Genomic DNA, 24,554 nt, shown 5'->3' on the forward strand with positions numbered 1-24,554 from the left:
AGCATTGATTTAACCTGTGTGTCATCAATTCCACAAGCTTTTGACTCAGAGCTGGTTTTGCACAATATACACTGTTAAAAATGCTTCCAATGTTTCCAAAAGGGCATTTTTGCATCGATGACATAGAAGAATCATTTTGGGATCTTCAAAGAACCTTTCAGTGAACAGTTCTAAAAAGAACCACTTTTTTCAAGAGTGATCTAAAGAACCTTTTGTTAATATACAGAATCTTTTGTAAAATGGAAAGCTCTTCATCAAAACATACTGTAGATGCCAATAAAGAATCTTTAAAGGGACAGTTCACACAAAAATGAAAATTCTATCAATAATTACTCACCCTCATGATGTTCGAAACCCATAGGACCTTTGTTCATCTAAAAGATACACATTAATATATTTTTGATGGAATTCCAGAGCTTTCTGACCCTACATAGACAGCAACACAACTGACACCTTCAAAGCCCAGAAAGGTAGTAAGGCCATTGTTAAAATAGTCCATGTACCATCAGTGGTGCAACTGTAATGTTATGAAGCTACAAGAATAATTTTTATGTATAAAGAAAACAAAAATAATGACTTAATTCAACAATTTCTTTCTTCTGTATCAGTCTTTGCCAAAAAAAGAAGAATCAGTCTTCATAAATATGTCTGAAGATTTTGACAGAGAGGATGACTTGCATTTTTTGTCCCAGTCTTACTTATTTGAATCAGAATAAACAGACAACAAACTAAGAGAGATGGATGTTCTACGTCAGAACACCGGCTCCTGCATCAACAGCACCACACGCATGTCGTGATACTCTGGGGAATGCACAGAAAGAGAAGAATCTGTGAAATAAAAAATTAATTTTTAGTAGTAGTCTTGCAGCTTTATAAAATTAAGGTTGAACCACTGATGCCCTTTCTGGATCTTGAACATGGAAATTGCATTGCTGTCTATGCAGGGACAGAAAGCTTTTGGATTTCATCCAAAATATCTTAATTTGTGTTTCAAAGATAAATGAAGGTCTTACGGGTTTGGAACGACATGAGGGTGAGTAATTAATGACCGAATTTTCATTTTTAGGTGAACTATTCCCTTAAGAACATAAATAAACATCATCTAAGATCTGAGAAAGTCCCTTAGGTAAACAGAAACAAATACATCAGCTAAATCCAGAGTAAAGCTTTTGTGGATTTTCTCGCTAGATTTGTTTTGACATGCAATAAATCGCATGATAAAATTAGATTGGCTGAGTTACTTTAGCTGCTCTAATTGCAGCGCATATTACTTAACATGAAAGATTTAATTAAATTCCATGCAGTTCAGTTCTAGTAGCATGAACTAAGCATATTGATTAATCTTGGCTTCAACATGAGTTATCATATGAGTTATGAAAGAATTAAGCTTAAGCCAGATGAGTCAGACTCTGTTTTAAGGACAGCTACAATCCCCATCAAAGATATTATTACAGTAAAACAGCCACAAATCATTTCTAAGGACATCTGCTTGTAGAGGAGAAATGCTACGAACTGGCCCACAACCAAATGGTTTGGGCGCATTTTGGAGAGAAGCCAGACGGAGTTGATTTGAAAGCATCTGTTGTCATACGTGGACCATTTTGTCCTGTGTTATGAGGCTGCAAAGGCAGACAAATTGGGCATCTTTATTCCACAAAAACACTCCCACCTAAATATAGATACACTTACCACTTTCCAGCGGTCTTTTACCAAGCAGTTGGAGGGCAGGATGTCGACCTGCTCCCCCGCCCCGTTCATGTTTTCGTCGCCTTGGACACCGGGCCCTACGCACTGCATCGGCTGGCCAGCACTTTACCAAACCCTGCCATTTACCTGCAACACAGTGTGCACACAACTGCTAAACATGCATGCTAAAATATTGAATTCTTATATCTTGCACAGTGAGGTCAAAATACAAAGTATTTTCCTTATGAATTATAATTTGAGTGACATTTAAAAAACATAAAATCGAAAAATAACGTGTTTGAGAAGTATTTGACACAGTCTCCTTTGGCTTTTATTTGATTAGTTACCATTAGTTAGCATGAAATTGTAATTATTATTTTAAACATAACTTTTCGGTTTTAAATTTTTTATATTAAACTTTCTGAGTAATTTCAGGTTTAAATCTCAGATTTTCAAACATGTTTTGCTGGAAAATGTACATATTCTAAGACCTCAAAAACAGGCACCCCCTCTAAATTAAAAATTTACATTTAGAAAAAACACTTGACAATAAATTGAAAGTGTTTAAGCTCCACAAACCAACACAAGACAAGACAAGTGACAAACTGACAACACGAACAGCATTGTGTCCATCAGAATAAAGAATACAATACACACACCAGAAGGAACTGACATATGTTTCTCTTGAGGTCGTTTTCCAGGGCTGGGCTTTTTTCAATAATCAATGATCCCATTTTCACATCATACAAAGGCATTCCCTGCAAAAATGTGGTGGAAATGACATAAACTTTCATTTCGATAGTCTTAAACCATTTGTTAAACAGACTGTTTACATTTAGAACTCACAAACAATCACAAATCATTGACTGTCTTAAAATTATTCAGAGACCCTCAAAAAGGAAGTCAATCGTCTATCGCCTCTTTGAGACTTCTGTAATGTCTGCAGAGTATCAGGTATCCACAAGGGCCGGTTCAGACACAGAGTCCTTGCCTGTCAGAACTGGACTACACCCTTAAGCATGCTCTCATAATGTTACAGTCACTTCTCAACCTCAGTAAAATGGAAATATAAGAAATTATTTATGTTTGCAGCCTGTGTGTGCTTAAGTTAAATCCCTAAATGATTTCAAACATTAATTTCTGTTTACCATTATAAAGCACAATCACTCTCACCTTCTAAAACGAATCCGCTCCCTACGGAATGTGATGTGTTATAAATGGATCTAACTAATTAATAAAACTGATTAAACACATTAAAAGACTATCACCTTAACACTTCTGTCACCTTCATGTTAGAAAGTGGATGCAGAGACACAAAGATATTTCAGGAGATTGCAGGGAATACCTCCTCTCATTCTACACCCTAAAAAATGGGACAGCCTAAGGAAGGCATCTTACAATTCATAATTATCCTATAAAGCATCAAAGCTAAATTTCTCCCCTTTTTATGTGTAGGGTAACAGGAAAATGCTTTTAAATAGATTAGGTAAAACATTTAGAAAAATAATGTAAATTACGGTGGGATTGTAAAGCTTTTTACCATGCACAGTCCTTTTTTAATCTACTTTGCTCTGTTCTCATATGGTTTTATTACAAATTGCATACTGAAGAATTAACAAATATAATGTTTAAACTGAATTCGCTAAATAACCAGTAGAGAGGTTTCCACCTTTTGAGATTCAGGGCCCCCACCCAGACTCTCAGCAAATTTAAGGGGTTAACGGTACAGTAAATACTACTGGAAAAACATATATGTGACCCTGGACCACAAAACCAGTCTTAAGTAGCATGGGTATATTTGTAGCAATAGCCAAAAATACATTTTAAGGGTCAAAATTATAATTTACGGCAAAAATCATTAGTTGATGACATTAAGATGAAGATATTTTGTATATTTTCTACCGTACATATATCAAAACTTAATTTTTGATTAGTAATATGCAATGCTAAGAACTTAATTTGGACAACGTTTCTCAATATTTGACTTTTTTGCACCCTCAGATTTCTGATTTTCAAATAGTTGTATCTCAACCAAATATTGTTCTATCCTAACAATCCAAACATCAAAGAAAGGCTTACTTATTCAGCTTTTAGATGATGTATAAATCTAAATTTCAAAAAATGTACCCTTATGATGACCCTTTTGTGGTCCAGGGTCATATGTGTTACTACAAGAATGTAACCTTGTTTTATGCAATAAATATTTCCAGTGTAACTTAGGCTATAAGGTATAAAGCATATTTATAATAAGAAATGACAGTATTGTACAATAAAACGAGATGTACTGTCTATGAAAACATAAATATAACCCTGACTTTATTAGATCAAGTGCAGGGACCAAAGGATAAACCTCAGTCGCATCGTGCAGCAGGCTCTTCACCTGTTTGCATGGAAAACTCGCACACTTTAACAAAATGATAATGAGATTCTCATTGCATAAAGCATTTGCTGAGAACGCTTCATTATTCTGACTTAACTAAATGTCAGGAGCTCAGGACTGCGTGGGCTCAGTCTCCTGACATCTTCAGCTTTCTCCGCAGTGCCAAAGGATCCGTCTGAACGGACCCCACCCAAACACGTTGTGCTCCAATGAGCAGCCCTGAAGGCTAAGCCCCGCCCCCAAACCATCGTTTGATCACCGTCCATTGGGGCAAAGCCTAACAATCAGCAGAACATTCCCCTGCTCGAGCCTAGAGCGAAAAGCACTTTGGGATATGTCGTTCATCAATGAGACAATAGATATAAACGGCTTTGGACATTGGCACCTTTCAGAAACTACAACTCCCACTGATAGGCCACGTTAACTGTTGACGTACAGCTGCATTATGTGGCATGTAATGTAAATTATTCATGAATTTCCTTTAAGCATAAATAATATATATAAAAATGGGTGAGTTTCTATTTTTGACTCAGGCCCAAGTGTGCTAATAGTTGGTCAAGACCGCGACAGATTTTGTTTTCGCGTGCCCGCTTGGGCACCTGCACGCGCATCATATATGGAAGGCTGCGGCTCGCGCCAGCGCAGCATCACTATTGACAAGGTGCCAACATACACGGGACAAGCGGATTGCTACGGCAGCGCTCTGTTTAAAAATATAACCTGGCGGACAAAAAACAATCCACTAACCTGTTCTTCTGTCGTCGGAGTAAAATCTCAAAGTGAGAGTTTAAGCAGAGCCGCATAATTCCGTTGGCGCGACCGCTGCGCCTTTTTCCCTTGTTGATGCTGCACCATTTTCAGCCTCCTCTGCTCCTCCGCTCCTGCACTGATTCAGCATCGCTCGGATACTCCCACTATGCACCGCGCACATGCGTGACAGAAGACGGCCGTTGCGTAGCAACCTGAAAGGCGTGAATCCCCTCATCTGCAGACTTCAGCCATTGAGGAAATTCCGTAGGAAACGTCCTATTAATAAAACTAATTATAAACAAGACAAATAAGGAATAACCGTTGTTAAAGAATAAATAACTGTTATGAACTATGTTAAGAAATTGTGTTAGTTGATGTACAATAGAATTACATTTTAAAATACTCGTAATCAGACTACAGTTACTTTTTATCGATTACAAGATTACATATTATTTACACAATAGCAATAAATTATCTATAATGTATTGATTCTCCCTAATTATGATTTACCCCCTAAAACAGCATACTGCTTGCAGTATATAGCCTACATTTAGAAAGTCTTCAAGTTTTGTGGACATTCACACAAAGATCAGTCATTAACCTAATATTGACATACAGTCGTCACCACTAGTAAGCTACTAAATATATTGTAGTAACCTAAATTTTCTGTACTGCTGCTTTGCAATGATTTGTATTGTGCATTGTATTATAAAGTGCTATACAAATAAACTTGAATTGAACTGAATTGAATTAATATTTCACCTACCTGACCGGACATGATAAGAACGAACACTTACAAGATTCTTGCCCTGGAAATCCTGTTTCAGTTTGCCAACCACAAACGCCTTTTGTTTCTCAGACAGTTTTTATGCACGCTTCTCCTTGATTTATTATAACTTTTGGCAGCCTATAGTACTTTTTCCGGTCCGACTGATTAGTACAGCCCAAAATATGACAATAATTGACCATTTTCTGCAGCAATAATCAGGAAAATTCACGAGTTCCGTTCAATAAGGGTACATTTTTTTGAAATTGTGATTTCAGATATCATGTGATTTAAGATATCAAAGCTGAATAAATAATCTTTCCATTGATGTATGGTTAGGGCAGGACAATATTTGGCTGAGATACAACTAAGCCTATTTTAAAATCTGGAATCTGAGGGTGAAGAAAATCTAAATATTGAGAAAATTGCCTTTAAAGTTGTCCAAATAAAGTTCTTAGCACTGCATATTACTAATCAAAAACGTTTTTATATATGGGAAATTTATAAAATATCTTGATGGAACAGGATCTTACCTCCTGAAAAATCAATCATTTTGACCCATACAATGTATTTTTGGCTTTTGCTACAAATATACCTGTTCGACTTGTGACTGGTTTTGTGCTCCAGGGTCACATAATGTTTAATGCTTCATGTTGTTAATTACAACAATTGTAATTGTTTATATTTTTATGTCAACAAGACTATCCTATTTAAATCAACGTAACAAACAAGTTAGGGCAAAAGTAATCTAAAAGTAATTTAAAGGTAGTCTGATTATATTACCTAAAATGTATAATGTCATGGATTATGTTACTAACTACAATTTTTTTCATGTAATTTGTAATCAGTAATTTGAAATTGTAATCAGGATTTTGTAAGTAACCCAGCTCTGGTCTTGAATACAAAGAGAAAAACAAATGTAACAGTTTTTTCAGGTCTAAAATCATCAGGTCCTGCTTCAACATCTCTGATCTCAGCAAACACAAATTGATTAATGAAACATATTATTATGGTATCTTATGGGTTACACTTCTGATGGCACTTGGTTTTACTTTAGTGTTTCATCCAATATTGTTTCTATATAATTTGGGGTTGTGGCATTACACATTACAAAAACAAATGACCAAAGCATTAAAATTGTTTCAGTTCTCAATCACAAAACCTGTCCCACTTTTGCACTTCGCCCTAAAACGTTACTAGCCACGTCTCTTATCTCTTTTTCTCAAGGTATAGGCACAGACATTAAACGAATTTAATAATAAAACGTGCGCTTTCTAAAACAAGTGAACAGCTTAAACTTTTACACATACTATACATAAACCATTTCATTACTGTCGCAAAACCAGAAGAGAATTAGCATTTGGGTTTGCTGTGGAATTTCCGATGTTTGAATAATGACGGATTTTGCTTTATAAAGTCTGTTACTTGATGAGACTTTCACATTTTGTTCTACAACATAAATACTGCACAGTCGTACCTGAAACGCACGTTTTGCAGCAGCTGTGTTTTTGTCAAGGAAATAAATGTGGTAGCTGTAGTTTTTATTTGTTGGCCTACAACTTGACGTCATGGCGGCGCAGCCGGTTACGCCCAAGTCACGTAAAATACGGCTTCCATTCACACACGTGGTTCCATCAGCAGCTTTCCTTCCAAATTCGAGCTGTGGCCAAACGGAGGTGAACATGGCCGATGTGTCGGAGAGGACGTTACAGGTCGCTATAGTCGTTTCATTTGCGGCAGGGTTTATCGCCGGCTGGCAGGCAAACAGAATGCGAAGAAGGTTCTTGGACTGGCGGAAAAAGAGGTTACAAGACAAGCTTGCAGAAACACAGAAGAAGCTAGACCTGTCATGATAACACATACAAAATATCATGCAACCGATCTGGTGAGACATGTGTCTTTCATAATATCATTATTGTCCTTGAAGTAAATTGCTTTCGTTTTTACGCTGTAACTGGTTTACTTGCTCTTTCACTTTTTAGTGTCTCGGTCATCAAGGCCTGATGTAGTATTCCTGACTTCACAAACAGAATGAGGAGTCTTGTCAGCACCTCTCCAGCGATCAAAAGGACCAGGCTTTCAACCTTGGATCAAAGACACAATCAACAGGCTGGAGCAAAGCAATACAACTTTCTCAAAGACTTTAAACACTGAAACACAGAATTTTGTATTTATAAGAATTTCTTCAATGTTTAAGCCATAAATCATGTTACCACGTCTGTGCTTTTCTTTGTATCTGTCAGTTGAAATAAATGGGGATATTTTGTTAACCGTTGACTCATTCATATAAAAAGCAATCTGTACATTTGTTCTGACATTGAGGTCAGAACAACAAAAGTGAACAATATTGTTTATCACTGAATTACAACCTCAAATCCAGGAATGTGGTTCTGAAACATCCTAGCATTTATATTGTGTATAAAAGTTTCCATGACTTTTTCACAAGCTTGTAGGATTTTATTACAGAACTTTGCACAGATTTTTGTTTAAATGTACTGTATGCATATTTTACTTACTTAAACAAAAGTACTTTTTTGAAAAACCTGTTGTACCAGATTACACAGCCACAGCCCAAAACTGACAGTAATAACGAAACCGCATAGCAGTTTCCAGTTATCAATAATTATATATCAATATATAAATGTCAATTATATATATATATATATATATATATATATATATATATATAATTAATGATCTAGAGCAGGGGTTTTCAAACCTGTCCTGGAGCCTCCCCTGCCCTGCACATTTTGTATGTCTCCCTTATTAGGCACACCCAATTCAGGTCTTGCAGTCTCTACTAATGAGCTGATGATTTGAATCAGGTGTATTAGATGAGAGAGACAAGCAAAATGTGCAGGGCAGGGGAGGCTCCAGGACAGGTTTGAAAACCCCTGATCTAGAGAGTCCAGAGAATTGTACTGCGGTGTTTTTCCCAGATTAAGCAAAAAACGCAAAAGTAGGTTTTTTTTTTTTTTTTACATCTTCTCAATCATTTAACAAACAATTTGATTGACAGCAGTGCTTCTAGAGGCAAAGTTGTCCGGAATGAGGAGTCATATGTCATATGGTACGAATATTGTGTGTAAAACCGCCCAATGCACACTTAAAAAACGTGCTATAGTTAGTTTTACTTGGAGATCGTTGATCCGTGTCCATTCTTGAACCCCTAAAAATGACATCACTATCTTTATCTCCTTAGCAAAAAGTGCATTTATATATTTTTAAAATAAATATATATAATGGACCCCCCCCCCCCAAAAAAAAAAAAACATAAAAAATATGGTCTAGATTAGCAAACGTTTTTTATGCATATGAAATTTACCTATTAAAATCATATGAAAAAAAATCACAGGCGCGCAGTGATGATGTAATAACAGCGTCGCGTAAAAGTATCTTAGCAACCCTATCCGCAGCGTCTGTCATGGCGCCTCTGATGCATTCTGTTTTCCTAAATCTGACCACGACTAGGACGTTTAATGAAATTGCACTTTTAAAATGGCGTGTGTGATCACATTTTCTGTTGCGTCGTGTTAAATACGAATAGAAGATGCCTCCAAAAAGGAGAGGACCTCTTCAGACGGTCCAAAGAGAGACGGATGACATCAAGAGAAAAGTTGGTTGAATTAAATGTTCGTTCTTTTTATAGTGCGCGTTAAATCTCTGCTGACTATTATCTGTCCTGCAGGTGGATGCTTTAGTGCAGCAGGCTGCTAAACCAGATGCGTCAGACAGGACAGAAACATTGGAGAGGTAAAGGAGACTTCTGTCTGTTGTGTTTTTAAACGTCTCTACATCAACTAGGTCACATAGCGCGTAGTTTGATTTCTAGCGTGTTTTCCTGTGAATTGTAATGCTGTTTGTATTTCAGGTGCAAAGAGTTACAGCGCGCAGTGGAGGACATTTTGAAGAGTTTGAAGAAATTATCTAAAGTAATGTTTATTTATGTCTGTTTATTTGTATTGTCACTTCATCTAACATAAATTGATACATATGTGTATAGAATTTATACACTACCAGTCAAAAGTTTTTGAACAGTAAGATTTTTTTAAGTAAGTTTTTTAAGATGTTTTTTTAAGAAGTCTCCTCTGCCCACCAAGCATGCATTTATTTGCTCCAAAGTACAGCAAACAGTAAAATTTTGAAATATTTTTTTTACTATTTAAAATAAATGTTTTCTATTTGAATAGATTTTAAAATGTTATTTATTCCTGTGATTTTAAAGCTGATGTTTTTTTTTAGCATCATTACTCCGGTCACATGAATTAGAAATAATTTTAATATGCTGATTTGCTATTCAAGAAACATTATTATTATTATTATCATCAATATTTATATCAGTTGAGTACATTTTTTTCAGGATCCTATGATTAATAGAAAGATCCAAAGATCAGCATTTATCTGACATAAAAAGCTTTTGTAACATTATACATTATACCATTGTATAGTGTCATCATAATTTTTTTTGAGGGAAAAAATTATAGAAATTAATTTTAGTTTTTTTTTTTAACATAATAATAAATGTTGTTTGAGCAGCAAATCTGAAAATTTGAATTATTTCTACGGGTATAATGTGACCGAAGTAATGATGCTAAAAATTCAGCTTTGAAATCACAAGAATAAATTACATTTTAAATTATATTCAAATAGAAAACAGTTATTTTAAATAGTAAAATATTTCAAAATTTTACTGTTTTGCTGTACTTTGGATCAATTAAATGCAGGCTTGGTGAGCAGAGGAGACTTCTTTAATAAACATTAAAAATCTTACTGTTCAAAAACTTTTGACTGGTTGTGTATAAAATTATTATTTTTTTTTCTTTTTTTTTCTTTTCTTTTCTTTTCTTTCTTTCTTTTTTTGATGAACTTATACTGAACCCTATACAATGTATTATGTGAGATCCTACTATTATTTTTATGTAATTTTTATGCTGAATTCCATGTGCGCAGGCAGATGAGCCGGCTCCAGTGGGAAATTATGACCAGTGTAAGAGGGAAGAGGAGAAGCGTTTATTGACTTTACATGAGCGTCTACAGTCTCTAGCTCTTCAGCTGCAGCCTTATGATGAGTTAGTAACCATGTCCATTCAAACAAATCTTACTCATCTGTGCAGCACAGATCTTAGAGACTTTATCATGCAATCAAACAAACCATCAAACCATTCTTAAATCTACTTTGCCATTTTTTTTTCTTGGCCATGTAGGACGGCTGGTCCTAGTTCATCTCAGGCAGAACAGGAGAGTGAGGAGGAAAATACTGATGAAGAAGATGAGAGTTCTGAGAATGATGATGCTGAAGAAGAAGTGCAGGATGATTATGAGGACAATGATGATGATGCTGACAGTGGTGATGAGGATGCAGATATCGGTCCAGCTGCCACAGGGCAGGGATCTGTCTCTTACATTGCTCTCAGTGCATTTACGGGAGAGGAAGAAGGGGACCTCAGCATCCAGGTAACTGTCCTAACATTTTGTTTTAGCTATTGAATACTTGAATTTAGGCTATTTTCTTGCACTAAGTCTATTTGTGTGTTATTCCAGAAAGGAGAGGTTTTGAAAGTTGTCTCTAAGAATAAGGATGGATGGTGGCTGGCTCAAAACTCAAAAGGCCAGAAGGGCCTAGTGCCTAAAACCTTCCTGAAGGTCCGTATAATGTCACAGGCACTCAGTGAATGGATTTACATGCAGAGTGTAAATATCTGATAACATGGAAGTCAGATACGCCCATTATTTTTATTGTCTGAGTTTTATTGTTTATCAAAACCCTAGAATTTTGTATTTTAATTCAGTTTTGCTTTTTACACAAGTAAGTTTAACTGTGTTTTTTGTCAGTTTATTAAGTGTAAATTTTGATATAAAGATTGGAGAAAAAAAATACATTTAACTACATTTAAATACAGTTTTCCATCAGTGTACTGCTTTAATTATGTTTTATATTATTATGGTTTGGACTCACATTTTTCACATTATGCATTTAAAGGATGTTTTTATTATACCTTTATGTTGTCTAAATCATATTCCAACCAGTTAGGGACTGGTGTAGGCTGTACACTTTTAAAAATATACAAATTAACCTCTTGAATGTATGATAAAAAAAAAACCTAAGCACTAATTTGTAAAATTGAAAATTAGACTTGTGTTTAGACATGGATGAATTACACCTGTAAATGTATTTAACTGTATGTTTTCAGATGTCGTCTCCACAGGATAGTGAGAGAGAGAATGAGGATGAGGGGGAGAGTGAAGAGGATGAGGAGGAACCTGACATGAAGTCCAGGTGATATTTCCCCTCTCTCCACTAGAGAGCAGCATTGTTTCCATATTTTGTTGTGTTTTGTGCTTGTCTGTGCTTTTTTATTAATTAAAGAGAAGTAAACTTCTGAAGTTGAAAGGAAATAAACAGAAGATTAAGTTTATCAGCCAGTTATTCAAGAAAATTATTAAATACTATCTCTTTTCCTACTAGCAAAGCATCCAATTGGAACACCGTGCGTAAAGCTGTTACTGAGGTATATTCTATATTGATAATTACACCCTTAAAGGAATAGTTTACCTCTAAATTAAAATTTTGTCATCATTTAGTCACCCTAATGTTGTTCCAAGTCTTTATGAATTTTCTTCTGTTGAACACCAAAAGAAAATGTTCTGAAGTATGTTGGTAAGCAAATACCAAATAGTCCTTATTCATATATACCAACATTTTTCAACAAAATAAAGAAACTCATACAGGTTTGAAATGACTTGAGGGTGAGTAAATGATGATAGATTTCATTTTGGGGTAAACTATCCTTTTAATAATAATAAATACTAAATCACACATTTATTAGACACCATCAATTTCTAACTAGCATATTGAAATATGCTTGTGTTTTGTGTCTGCAGATAGATGCTACTGATGTGCTTTCAGCAATGGGTGCCATCCCACCAGGCTTTAGACCCTCGACTCTCTCCAGACTCCTAGAGGAAGGTCACTACCTGTTCTTACATTTTTCAAAACCTATTCTTCAACATGGAAGTAAACTGTTTGCACTACAAACCAGTGTGTTTGTAATTTAGATAAAATATTTAAATAAAATGGTAAAATACATTAATTTGCAATATCAAGCAGCAAAACTAGCTGTATTGTACAGCTAAATATAGCTGGACGTGGATAAAACTGAAAGCCAGACCCACAAAATTTACAAATTTCCCACTCATAGGAAAAAAAGGTAGATAGATGAAATTCCTTTTTCAGTTTTTAAAGCTGTTCTACATTATAACATCTGACAAGAATTCTGATTTTATAACTATATTTTACACTTACCATACATACTGTATACATTTTCCATGTGTGTTTGTGTCAAGCAGGAAGATCTTACAGAGCAAGTCACTTCCTTCAGCCCAAGCTTAGCCAATCACAACTCTCCTTTAAAGATCTCCATATGGACCCAGACACAGGCAAGGTACCTAACTGCAAAGCACACGCAAGCCACATTTAATAAGAATTTAATAACAAAATATATAAATATAATTAATATAAACATATTTGTGACCCTGGATCACAAAACCAGTCATAAGGGTCAATTTTTGGAAATTGAGATTTATACATTATCTGAAAGCTGAACAAATAAGCTGTTAGCTGACAATATTTAGCTGAGATACGACTATTCGAAAATCTGGAATCTGAGGGTGCAAAAAAATCTAAATATTGAAAAAAATTGCCTTTAAAGTTGCCCAAAAGAAGTTCTAGGCAATGCATATTACTAAACAAAAAGTAATTTTCGATACATTTATGGTAGAAAATTTACAAAATATCTTCATGGAACATGATCTTTGGAATAAAAAAAAGTCGATAATTTTGACCCATACAATCTATTGCTACAAACCCGTGCTTATGACTGGTTTTGTGATCCAGGGTCACATTTAAAAAATAAAAGCTGCAATTTTTTGATGATACATACAATAAAAGCAATAATATTGTTAAGTATTCACAATTTAAAATTGTAAAATTTACATTGTTTTATTTAGCAAGAATGCATTAAATTATTCAAAAGTAACAGAAAAGACATGTTTAAAAAAGATTTCTATAAAAAAATATTTTAAACGTTCTGTTCTTAAAAGAATTCTGAAAAACTATATGTAATATATTCCATTAAATATGTTTTAAATATTGTATATTCCATTATATGTTTCCATTAAAATATTATGCAGCAAAAATGTTTTTAATATTTATAATAATAAAAACTATTAATAATTGAGCTCCAAAAGTAATTAAGCAGCAATCAGCATATTAGAATGAATTCTAAAGGATCATGTGATACTGACGACTGGAGTAAATGTGCTGGAAATGTAACTTTTCATCACAGAAATGTTACATTTTAAAATATATTAAAATAGAAAAAGGTTATTTTAAAGGAACACTCCACTTTTTTTGGAAATAGGCTCATTCTCCAACTCCCCCCGAGTTAATAAGTTGAGTTTTACCGTTTTGAAATCCATTCAGCCGTTCTCCTGTTCTGGCGATATCACTTTTAGCATAGCTTAGCATAGATCATTGAATCCTATTAGACCAATAGCATCACGTTCAAAAATGACCAACGAGTTTTGATATTTGTCCTATTTAAAACTTGACTCTTCTGTAGTTATATCATGTACTAAGACCGGTGGAAATGCAAAGCTTAAATTTTCTAGGCTGATAAGTTTAGGAACTACACTCCCATTCCGGCGTAATAGTCAAGGAAGTTTGCTGCCGTAATATGGCTGAAGCAGGAGCAGTAATACCACGCAGCACACGTGCAAATGCTAAACTAGCTGGGAACTCATTTCTGATAATACTCCGCCTGCTTCGGCCATATTACAGCAGCAAACTTCCTTGACTATTACGCCGGAATGGGAGTGTAGTTCCGAATCTTATCAGCCTAGAAACTCGCAGCTTTGCATTTCCACTGGTCTTAGTACACGATATAACTACAGAAGAGTCAAGTTTTAAATAGGACAAATATGGAAACTCGTTGGTCATTTTTGAACGCGATGCTATTGGTCTAATAGGATTCAATGATCTATGCTAAGCTATGCTAAAAGTGATATCGCCAGAACAGGAGAACGGCTGAATGGATTTCAAAACGGTAAAAATCAACTTATTAATTCGGGGGGAGTTGGAGAATGAGCCTATTTCCAAAAAAAGTGGAGTGTTCCTTTAAATTGTATTAATATTTCCCAACAAATAAATCCAGCTTTGGTGAGCATAAGAGACTTCTTTCAAAAACTTTTGACCAGTAGTATATATAATAAGAAAGAATGTGTATGTATGTATTTGTCCAGGTTCACAGACGCCCATCTAGAGTGAGTTTAACCCTGACCCTGTGGAGCTGTCGAATGATCCCACCCCCTGGGGTTGGGTTACAGGTGCTCAGCAGGCACGTTCGGCTCTGTGCCTTTAACGGAACCCAGGTAACACACACATAAACACACAACCCCTTTATAATCATAAAATAGTGAGATTTGCATACAAATGTTTTGTGGAAAAGCTTGAGTAATGATTCCTTATTAGATTCTGACATCACATGTTGCTCATGTGGAACAGTAACCAGGGTGGAACCAACCTAAAACAAATGACAAAGCATTATGGGATTAACAACTGGGGTGTTTGAATGAATACAGTTGCAATCCAAAAGCATGAGTGTAAAATACTACGGCATATTTGAGTCTTGAGTGTTAACTGTTTAATCATTTTATTACTTGGTATCTGTACAATATTTGTCTTTCACGACATTGGATTTTTTTTCTACAAACTGTTAGATATTAAGTGAAGTGTTATGGTGCAATGCTCCAGCATTCATTGTGCACAGTTCACCTTTCCTTTGACGTTTCTAAATGAGTCACTTAAGTCATTGTAAACGGCTGAATAATTCTAACGTGCATTAAAAACCAATTTGTCTTCCCAACGTTTATTGTAAACGGGTGTCGTGTGACACAAATGCAGTATACATGGCGCCATTGTTTCTCTCAGTCATTGTGTTATCTGTTAAGTTTACTTTAAAAATTTTCTTTTCAGGTTTTGAGTAACATTCACACAGTCAGAGCCACTTACAACTCCAAGAGCCAAAAGACCTGGAGCTTTTCTCCACGGGTAAAACTAAACTACATTTAAACACGTACAAAATTCACATTACAAATCTGGGATTTGAAATCTAAATTAAAACTAGAAGTAAAGTTTTACGATTTTTAAACTTTGAAACTAATTGTGTATTTCAGATGACTGGGATGCTGCCCTGTTTGCTGGATGGAGACTGTTTCCTGCGTTGTGACTCTGAAACTCCTGATCTTGGAATTCTGTTTGAACTGGGTGTAACCTACATAAGAAATGTGAGCAACTATTTCTTGCAATAAAAAGTTCTTATCGTTTAAACAATCATATGACAGAACCACCCAACTCGGATCAAAGAGGACATGGCCTTCATCTAACCTCAGAAAGACAAAAGATCACTTATCTATTACCCTCTCACATATTTCCATAAACACACCCATTGATCTCTATTAAAGAAAAAGTTCACCCAAAAATAAAAATTCTGTCATTTAGTCACTGTGGAGTCATCATATATCCTTTTATGTTCCACAGTAATTAATGTAAATAATGACAAACTTTTCATTTTTAGGTGAAATATCCCTTTACTAATGGAATATATATAGGAGTAAATATTCCATTTTTTGAAATGATATCAGTATCCAAAAAAAAAATCTTTTTCAGGAGTGACAAGGTTCTTTCATAAAAAAATGTTTGTGCTCTCTTTCAGTCCACAGGAGAGAGAGGAGACCTCAGCTGTGGTTGGGCGTTTCTTAAACTGTTTGATGAAAGTGGATCCCCCATTGCTCTACGGTACACACTAATTAACTTATTAGATTATAACATGCATACAAGTTCACACTTACTGATGCTCCAGAAGGAAAAACGATGCATTTAGACTAGGGGTGTAAACTTTTGAACAAAATGAAGGTCTGTCCCTTTTTCTTATTTTGCCTCAATATCAAATTTTTAAAATCATTTTTCAGAAGCTACAGAAGGTACTTACATGTTTCCCAGAAGATAAAATAAGTTAAATGTACCCTGATCTTCAAATTCAAAAAGTTTTCACCTCCCAGCTCTTAATGCATTGTGTTTCCTTCTAAAGCATCAGTGAGAGTTTGAACCTTCAGTAATAGTTACATATGAGTCCCTCAGTGTGAAAAGATGGATCTCAAAATCATAGTCACTGTTGGAAAGGGTTCAAATACACAAAAATGCTGAAAAACCAAACAATTTGTGGGACCTAAAAGAAATTTTCATTTAACTGTTTAGGACAAATAAGGGATTCATGAACAATATCACTAAAAAAAAATAAATAAATAAAAAAAAATCATTCACAGTATTAAAAATCAAGCGTATGTTAACTTTTAAACAGCTCCATTTTTATAAATTCTACTATTATTTTCTCTTGTAGACTATATGTAGATGTCTTTTATGTGAAATATTGTACTCAGGTCAGTACTAAATAAAAAAATTACGTGCATTTTGTATGATCCCTCTTATTTTGATAAAATAATTAACATTTTGCAGATTCTACAAGGTGTATGTAAACTTTTGACCTCAACTGTACTTACATATAAACTATATGCATGTGTGCAGGACACAAGAGCTCACTATCCATGGTGGCACACCATTCGAGAAAGACACTGATATGGATACCACATCTACCAAAAGAGGTAACATTCTCTTACAGAAATACACACACACTCACCAGAATCGTTTCCTCTGAGGAGGCAAGGGAGGTAGTGTCTCCTCAAAATATTGGATGAAAAAAAAAATTGTAATACAAAAATAAAACAACTGCAATATTACAAAATATATCATTAAAAAGTGAGTAAATCATAAATTTTTTCCTAAAGAAATTTTGTCCAACAGTGACACCAGCAGGTAAAGTTACAGCGGGAATCTGTGTCTTTCTCGCCTCCCCTGAGCCCACTGAATTTTAACAGACACCCTAAAGCAGGGGTTCCCAAACGTTTCAGCTCACGACCCCCAAAATAACCGTGCCAGTGACACGTGACCCCCACTATCCTCGAACGTGTTTAAAATATACAAACGTTGCGTGCAACGGCACACATGCGCCAATAGGTCTATCCAAACATGAGCATGACAACACAAAAGAACACAACGGTCTTTTTCACATTTTTACAGGCTTTAGGCTTTCATGTGCAAGCACCTCGGTGCACACTACACATTGGGGATGCTGTACGTTATTGACGATGACGCATGTGAATCCATACTGGATAAATTCCTCTCGATACTTTCGACACTTAGAGTAAGGCTGAGCCGACTTGTTTATGGATGTCCTCTTTATGCACACGCCGGTCTCTTTCCGTACCTGAGGGCGTTGGACTTTCTGACGGTGGTGCTTCTCCGCTTTCCTCCGCTGGCCTATCTGTGTTGTCATTGATCGATATGAACCAACATTTCATTTCAACAAAAGTAATATCCTAAGCATAAAGCGATGAAAATTACCTACAGGTTACGTGCACATGTCGGAATGTTTAACATGGTGCTGTAAATTGATCTGCTGCAACTGACGCTATTGATGTGTCGTTAATCTGTCGTAATCACCTCAGGGGTCGCGATCAAACAGAAAGAAATTTGCAGGGCTGATGGCTTTTTAATTTGCATGTTTTTTAAATGTAACTAATAACTACTAGTTTTCATCTTTTGTTAGTTATGGATAAAATATTTATAATAGTTTTTAAAAAAAATTATTTGATTTCTTGGAAATCATCTCGCGACCCCCGCTCAATGTCTCACGACCCCTACTTTGGGAACCACTGCCCTAAAGCATGCCATGAGTTTTTGGGGGGTAATAAAGAATGAATAGAGGAAAGTCAAGTGAGAGGAGGCAGAGTCTCCACTGCGATATGATTGGATATGTCTGGTTATGTTCGGCTGTGATTGGTTCATGTGATAAATTCTGCTTCTTGTGTTTGTGCGTGTTCGCAAATCAGTCTGAATTAACAAAATAATGGTGTTAATGAGAAGACTTATTTAAAAAAGTAAGTGAACAACTTACACACTTTGATATAACCACTATGTTAAGTCAAAATAAGACTTAAAATGGCATGAAAACATGATGTGTGGGAGTTTCTTAAACTGTTTGATGAAAGTGGAACCCCCATTGCTCTACGGTACACACTAATTAACTTATTAGATTATAACATGCATACCAGTTCATACTCGCCAATGCTCCAGAAGGAAAAACGATGCATTTAGAGCCAGGGGTGTAAACTTTTGAACAGAATAAAGATGTGTACATTTTTCTTATTTTGCCTAAATATCATATTTTTTAAATTTAGAACTGCCCTTCAGAAGCCACATAAGATACTTACATATTTCCCAGAAGATAAAATAAGTTAAATTTACCCTGATCCCTACCCTTTTTAGTGAGTAATAAGCTTGGTGAAATTTAAAGTAAATTTCTATGTCTGTGACCTATATTTATTTAACTTTGATGACTGATTATCTGAAAAATTCAAAAATAGTTATAAGTTAACTGTTATAAAGAATAACTAAACATACATGCACAAATAATATATATTGTTTAAATTGTTACTGCCTTGAGTTATTTTGGAATAAATGGAAAATGCTTAAAAACACTTTTTTACTTGATGAGAACTTGATGAGATTCATACTTCGCTTTAATAAATATAACATTAATTACATTGTTAATGTATAAATATAAAATAGAATTGTTTTTTCTATTTTCATTGTTTTTCTGATAATGTAAGTAATGTTTATTTAACCAAGGAAATGTGACTGGGACATGAATTTACGTTTGATTTAAACTCCTCAGGATATCCCACCGGTGTGTTTCAGCAGATGTTGCTGTCAAGGAAGATCCCTAAACTTGTTGTTAAGCTCAAATCAGTAAACACACGCAGCAGAGAACTTCTAAAGTAAGAATGCCTCCACACTAGACTAAAGCATACATTATTGTTTGGAAGTTTGGGTCAATATATGCTCACCAAGGCTGGCATTATTTGACCAAAAATACAGTGATATTGTGAAATATTACAATTTAAAAGAAAGAACTTTTTATTTTAATTTATTTTAAATTTATTCATGTGAAAAAAGCTGAATTTTCAGCACTCACTACTTCAACCTTCAGTGTCTCATGATCCTTTAGAATTCTAAAATGCTGATTTGGTGCTCAAAAAATATTTCATATTATTATTAATGTTGAAAACAGTTATACTGCTTAATTTTTTGTGGTAACCATGGCATTTTTACAGAATTATTTGATGAATAGAAGTTTCAAAGGAACAGCATTAATTTGAAATAGAAATAATTTGTGACATTATAAATGCCTCTTGTTTTTGATCAATTTAATGCATCTTTGCTGAATGTAAATATTACTTTCTTTCTTTAAAAAGATCTTTAAAAAAGATCCCAAACTTTTAAACGGTTGCTTAGATTTTTATTGTCAGCTGTGGGGTTCCACAGTGTTTTTTTTAATATTCATGAAAAAGAAAATGTATCTTGTTACTAATTCCTTTCCCCTAAATGTTTCATAAGTCTGCTGCCAGAAACTATAGTCGGAAGTCTGTCCACATTACAACTGCTGGCAACATACAGGCAAATACTCGCTGATGCTCTTTTATTGGATAGAGTCACCATGTATAATGCAGGTAACACACACTTTCCATTAGTTCTTCTTAGTTTAGTCTTAGTGCTTGATGTGTATGTAATGTGTATTTGAGGTTTCTGTCACAGCTCAACGCAAATGTAAATGTTAAACATAAATGAATATGAGAATGTAAAAGTGAACATAAACAGCTTTGCTCTGTGTTTCACCTAGATTTGATCTGCAGCTCGGTTCTAGCCACCTTTCCTGAGGTTCTAGATCAACCAGACCTGATGGATGCATTTAGGGTGAGACTAAAATATTTTATTTCTAAATTGATTTACCAGTTGAGGACATGACTGAAGGGAATTTTGATTTTTGTCTAGATAGTTCACCCAAAAATTAAATTCTGTCATTAATTACTCACCCTCATGTCGTTCCAAACGTGTAAGACCTTCATTCATCTTCAGATCACTAATTAAGATATTTTTAATAAAATTCGAGAGCTTTCTGGCTCTGCATAGACAGCAATGGTACTACCATGTTCAAGGCCAAAGACATCATCAAAAATATCTTAATTTATGTTCTGAAGATGAACCAAAAATGTCTTACGGGTTTGGAACAACACAACGTTCAAATTTTCATTTTTATGTGAACTATCCCTTTAACTTCTGGGGACAATAACATAGCATCATGTACATCAGGGTATAATGTTATAGATGGAGCAAATGTTATAAAAAGTAGTAAACTTAAACTTGATTTTACAGAAATCATGGACTGAATCAGAGAGTAACCTAAGGAGATCTGAAAAGGTACAGTGTGTATGTGAAATGTCACGTTTGCCACAGTACTATTTTAATGTATTTATTCATGCTGTTTAAATGCAATGTGTGTATCTTTGTATTTCAGAGGGACGTTAATGTGTTAAAGCAGATGTTTGTGACGGTTTATATGGGCAGTGTGTTTCCATTGTTGTACTCTGCTGAAATGCCTGCTCCCTGCTGGGCAGATGAGGGAGTGGAATCTCAACGCGCTCGTATCATCTACAGCCCTTCCCAAAAAACCTCAGTGGAGACTCTGCTGTCCTCTCAATGTTTACATCAAGCCTTTGACATCACACAGGTGACCTATGACCTCATCAGCAGTGCCCAGCACTGACTCTAGAGACTGACTTATCACATGGTTCTCCAAAAGTGTATTTTTTAGTCTTTTTAAAATCTGTATTTAGATATTAAACATAAATAAACCAGTTTAATCTGTTATGTTATGTTAATGAAGCCATACATGCAGTGTTTCTCCATGTGATTGTTTTCTTCTTCCATGTGGTTGTAAAGCCACCGCCCTTACCTTAAATAATGGTCTATTTTAAGAACCACACCTCCTAAATACAACTCCTCCCTTTTTCTTTCTCTTATTTTTTTTCTCACACAAGTCTATAACTACATGGTTTAAGTACACACCTCTTTGTCTTTAACACAAGCAAACCTCTTATTTGAACATATCCCACTCCTTTTAAACAAGTCGTTCACTTAGAAAGCTGTTCCCATTCTTTCCGTGTCTGACACACCGCCTCGCCCAGCCATCCCGAGGTGTGGTGTCAGTTGCTAATAAGGATGGAGAAATTAATCAGCAATAATTGTTCTGAAGAAAGATCTACCATAGTATCGCTAATGATAGAGGTGTGATAACATGCCAACTGAATGTTTAATTTTGTACTGTATTATATAAGTTACCTGCTCACATGTAACATGTTTTTAAATCTGCAAGCAGCAGGTAGCTAAACTACAGTCAAAATCCACATCGGTTTATGCATGTTTTTGACTATGGGGGAGCACCGTTATTTTGATGACGTGAAATGGTAGCTCTTGGTGAGCTACAGACGCTACCTGTTGCTATTTTTACCGCAACACAACTCATAATACACAACTCTGAAAATAAAATACTGATACAATGCCACATTGCGCAGCTTTTGACTGTAATTTTCAGTCGAGGGGCAACAAGAGAAGCAATGTGACTGCTTTCCCAGGGATAAGAAGAGGAGAAAAGAATGGGAAGATGCCTGTGGATGAATAATACTTCCTAAAGACCTGCGTCTTTGTTCTCTCCACTTTAGCCCTGATGCCTTTTAGGCTTTTAGTAGACTACAGGTGCTGAAAGAGCTTACAGACAAGAAATGCCAGATGCCATCCTGGCAGGATGTAAACATGCTGGCACTTGTCATGATGCTGCAGCCACTGAAGGAGTTTCTTAGCGCGGATTTCACTCGATATCCGGGGGAGTTTAGACTCCTTGCGGGAAAAAATCTATCGTACGGCATTTGGTTTCACTGTATCTGTATTTTATTTTCCGGGTTGTGTATTCAGAGTTGTGTTGTGGTACAAATAGCAACAGGTAGCACCAGTAGCTCACTGAGTGCAAATATTACACGTCAAAGAAATAATGGCACCCCCCATAGTCCAAAATATATATAAAACAATGTGGATTTTAAAATAACGTAAATCTTTAATAGGGTTTCTACTGCACATTTCAGAAAGAGACATCATTTATGTAATATTAAGCCATACAAGTCTTAATACCCGGGGTTTCCTTTAAATATTTTTTAAATAAGATATATTTACAGTTAGAGCAGCTAAAGAATCAGATATGCTGCTGAATATTTTTTTTTAACTACATTAGCTACTTTTAGTTACTCCTCTAGACCATCTCTAGTGTTTTGTTCTATGAAAAAGTTCCTTCAAGATAGTGGATGAGGCAAGATAAATTTATGTACATTCAGTACTGCCAAGTATTGATAAAAACAGTTCAGTGTAACTACAATTTGAGTATTTTACTCAATATTTATGTGGGTTATGTTTTTGTGTGGTTAGCTTAGCAACACGTTAATGTCTAACTCCACTATTTGTGCATTAAAAGAATAGTTCACCCCAAAAATAAAGAGTGGTCATCATTTTCAGACCCTGAAAAAACAAACAAAAAAAAAAAAAAAACGCTAAAACAAAAATAGTTGAAATTGTAATAGGAATTTCATTTTGGGTTATTTCTTCAAGATGCTTCTGACATTACACAACAGGGTAATACAAACACTTAACTGTTATATTTTCACCATATACCATACATAATCTTACATTTAAAAAGTTAAGAAGAAAAGCCTTCATGTAATATCTCATTACAGGTGCATCTCAATGAATTAGAATGTCGTGGAAAAGTTCATTAATTCAACTCAAATTGTGAAAAAAAACTCAACCCACCAATTCACTTTCTCAACAAATTAGAATACTTCATAAGACCAATAAAAGTGAATTGCTGGCCTTCTGGAAAGTATGTTCATTTACTGTATATGTACTCAATACTTGGTAGGGGCTCCTTTTGCTTTAATTACTGCCTCAATTTGGTGTGGCATGGAGGTGATCAGTCTGTGGCACTGCTGAGGTGGTATGGAAGCCCAGGTTTCGTTGACCGTGGCCTTCAGCTCATCTGCATTTTTAGGTCTCTTGTTTCTCATTTTCCTCTTGACAATACCCTATAGATTCTCTATGGGGTTCAGGTTTGGTGAGTTCGCTGGCCAGTCAAGCACACCAACACCATGGTCATTTAACCAACTTTTGGTGCTTTTGGCAGTGTGGGCAGGTGCCAAATCCTAATGAAAATTGAAATCAGCATTTTTAAAAAGCAGTAGGAAGCATTAAGTGTTCTAAAAATTTCTTGGTAAATGGTTGCAGTGACTTAATACTGGACTTTAAGCAGTTTGTGCTATGAGCTTCTCCACCCTTCCTCCAGACTCTAGGACCTTGGTTTCCAAATGAAATACAAAACTTGCTCTCATCTGAAAAGAGGACTTTTGACCACTGGGCAACAGTCCATTTCTTCTTCTCTTTAGCCCAGGTAAGACGCCTCTGATGTTGTCTGTGGTTCAGGAGTGGCTTAACAAGAGGAATACAACAACTGTAGCCAAATTCCTTGACACGTCTGTGTGTGGTGGCTCTTGATGCCTTGACCCCAGCCTCAGCCCGTTCCTTGTGAAGTTCACCCATATTAAATCGATTTTGCTTGACAAGCCTCTCAAGGCTGCGGTTCTCTCGGTTGGTTGTGCATCTTTTTCTTCCACACTTTTTCCTTCCACTCAACTTTCCGTTAACATGCTTGGATACAGCACTCTGTGAACAGCCAGCTTCTTTGGCAATGAATGTTTGTGGCTTACCCTCCTTGTGAAGGGTGTCAATGATTGTCTTCTGGACAACTGTCAGATCAGCAGTCTTCCCCATGATTGTGTAGCCTAGTGAACCAAACTGAGAGACCATTTTGAAGGCTCAGTAACCTTTGCAGGTCTCTTGAGTTTATTAGTTGGTTTCCA

General features: G+C 35.5%; 3 protein-coding genes across 3 annotated transcripts in view; 2 read left to right on the forward strand and 1 right to left on the reverse strand.

The window, feature by feature from the left end:
* The window catches only part of ttbk1b (tau tubulin kinase 1b), a 30,910-nt gene extending 25,844 nt beyond the window's left edge, over positions 1–5,066 (reverse strand). Inside the window, exons 1-2 of the mRNA XM_073827019.1 lie at positions 4,814–5,066; positions 1,690–1,833 (exon numbers count right to left, since the gene is read on the reverse strand). Of these exons, the coding sequence (XP_073683120.1) occupies positions 1,690–1,797 (108 nt within the window). The 5' untranslated portion in view covers positions 1,798–1,833; positions 4,814–5,066. The remainder of the gene's footprint in view (positions 1–1,689; positions 1,834–4,813) is intronic.
* A 2,139-nt stretch (positions 5,067–7,205) lies between these two features.
* lnc.lemp (lncRNA encoded micropeptide) lies at positions 7,206–7,852 on the forward strand. Its single transcript, XM_073826413.1, has 2 exons — positions 7,206–7,467; positions 7,565–7,852. The coding sequence occupies exon 1, from the start codon at positions 7,265–7,267 to the stop codon at positions 7,433–7,435; it is 171 nt and encodes a 56-aa protein (XP_073682514.1). The 5' UTR covers positions 7,206–7,264; the 3' UTR covers positions 7,436–7,467; positions 7,565–7,852.
* A 1,142-nt stretch (positions 7,853–8,994) lies between these two features.
* nphp1 (nephronophthisis 1) lies at positions 8,995–21,486 on the forward strand. Its single transcript, XM_073827054.1, has 20 exons — positions 8,995–9,198; positions 9,271–9,335; positions 9,454–9,514; positions 10,533–10,651; positions 10,787–11,036; positions 11,124–11,225; positions 11,774–11,859; positions 12,049–12,091; positions 12,465–12,549; positions 12,930–13,024; positions 14,883–15,011; positions 15,616–15,690; positions 15,816–15,926; positions 16,355–16,437; positions 17,224–17,300; positions 19,433–19,535; positions 20,155–20,267; positions 20,438–20,511; positions 20,971–21,015; positions 21,113–21,486. Exons 1-20 carry the CDS (start codon positions 9,133–9,135, stop codon positions 21,359–21,361), a joined length of 2,031 nt encoding a protein of 676 aa, XP_073683155.1. The 5' UTR covers positions 8,995–9,132; the 3' UTR covers positions 21,362–21,486.
* Positions 21,487–24,554: the final 3,068 nt, after the last annotated feature.

The sequence above is a fragment of the Garra rufa genome, chromosome 21 (genome assembly GCF_049309525.1).
Source record: "Garra rufa chromosome 21, GarRuf1.0, whole genome shotgun sequence".
Classification (NCBI taxonomy): Eukaryota; Metazoa; Chordata; class Actinopteri; order Cypriniformes; family Cyprinidae; genus Garra; species Garra rufa.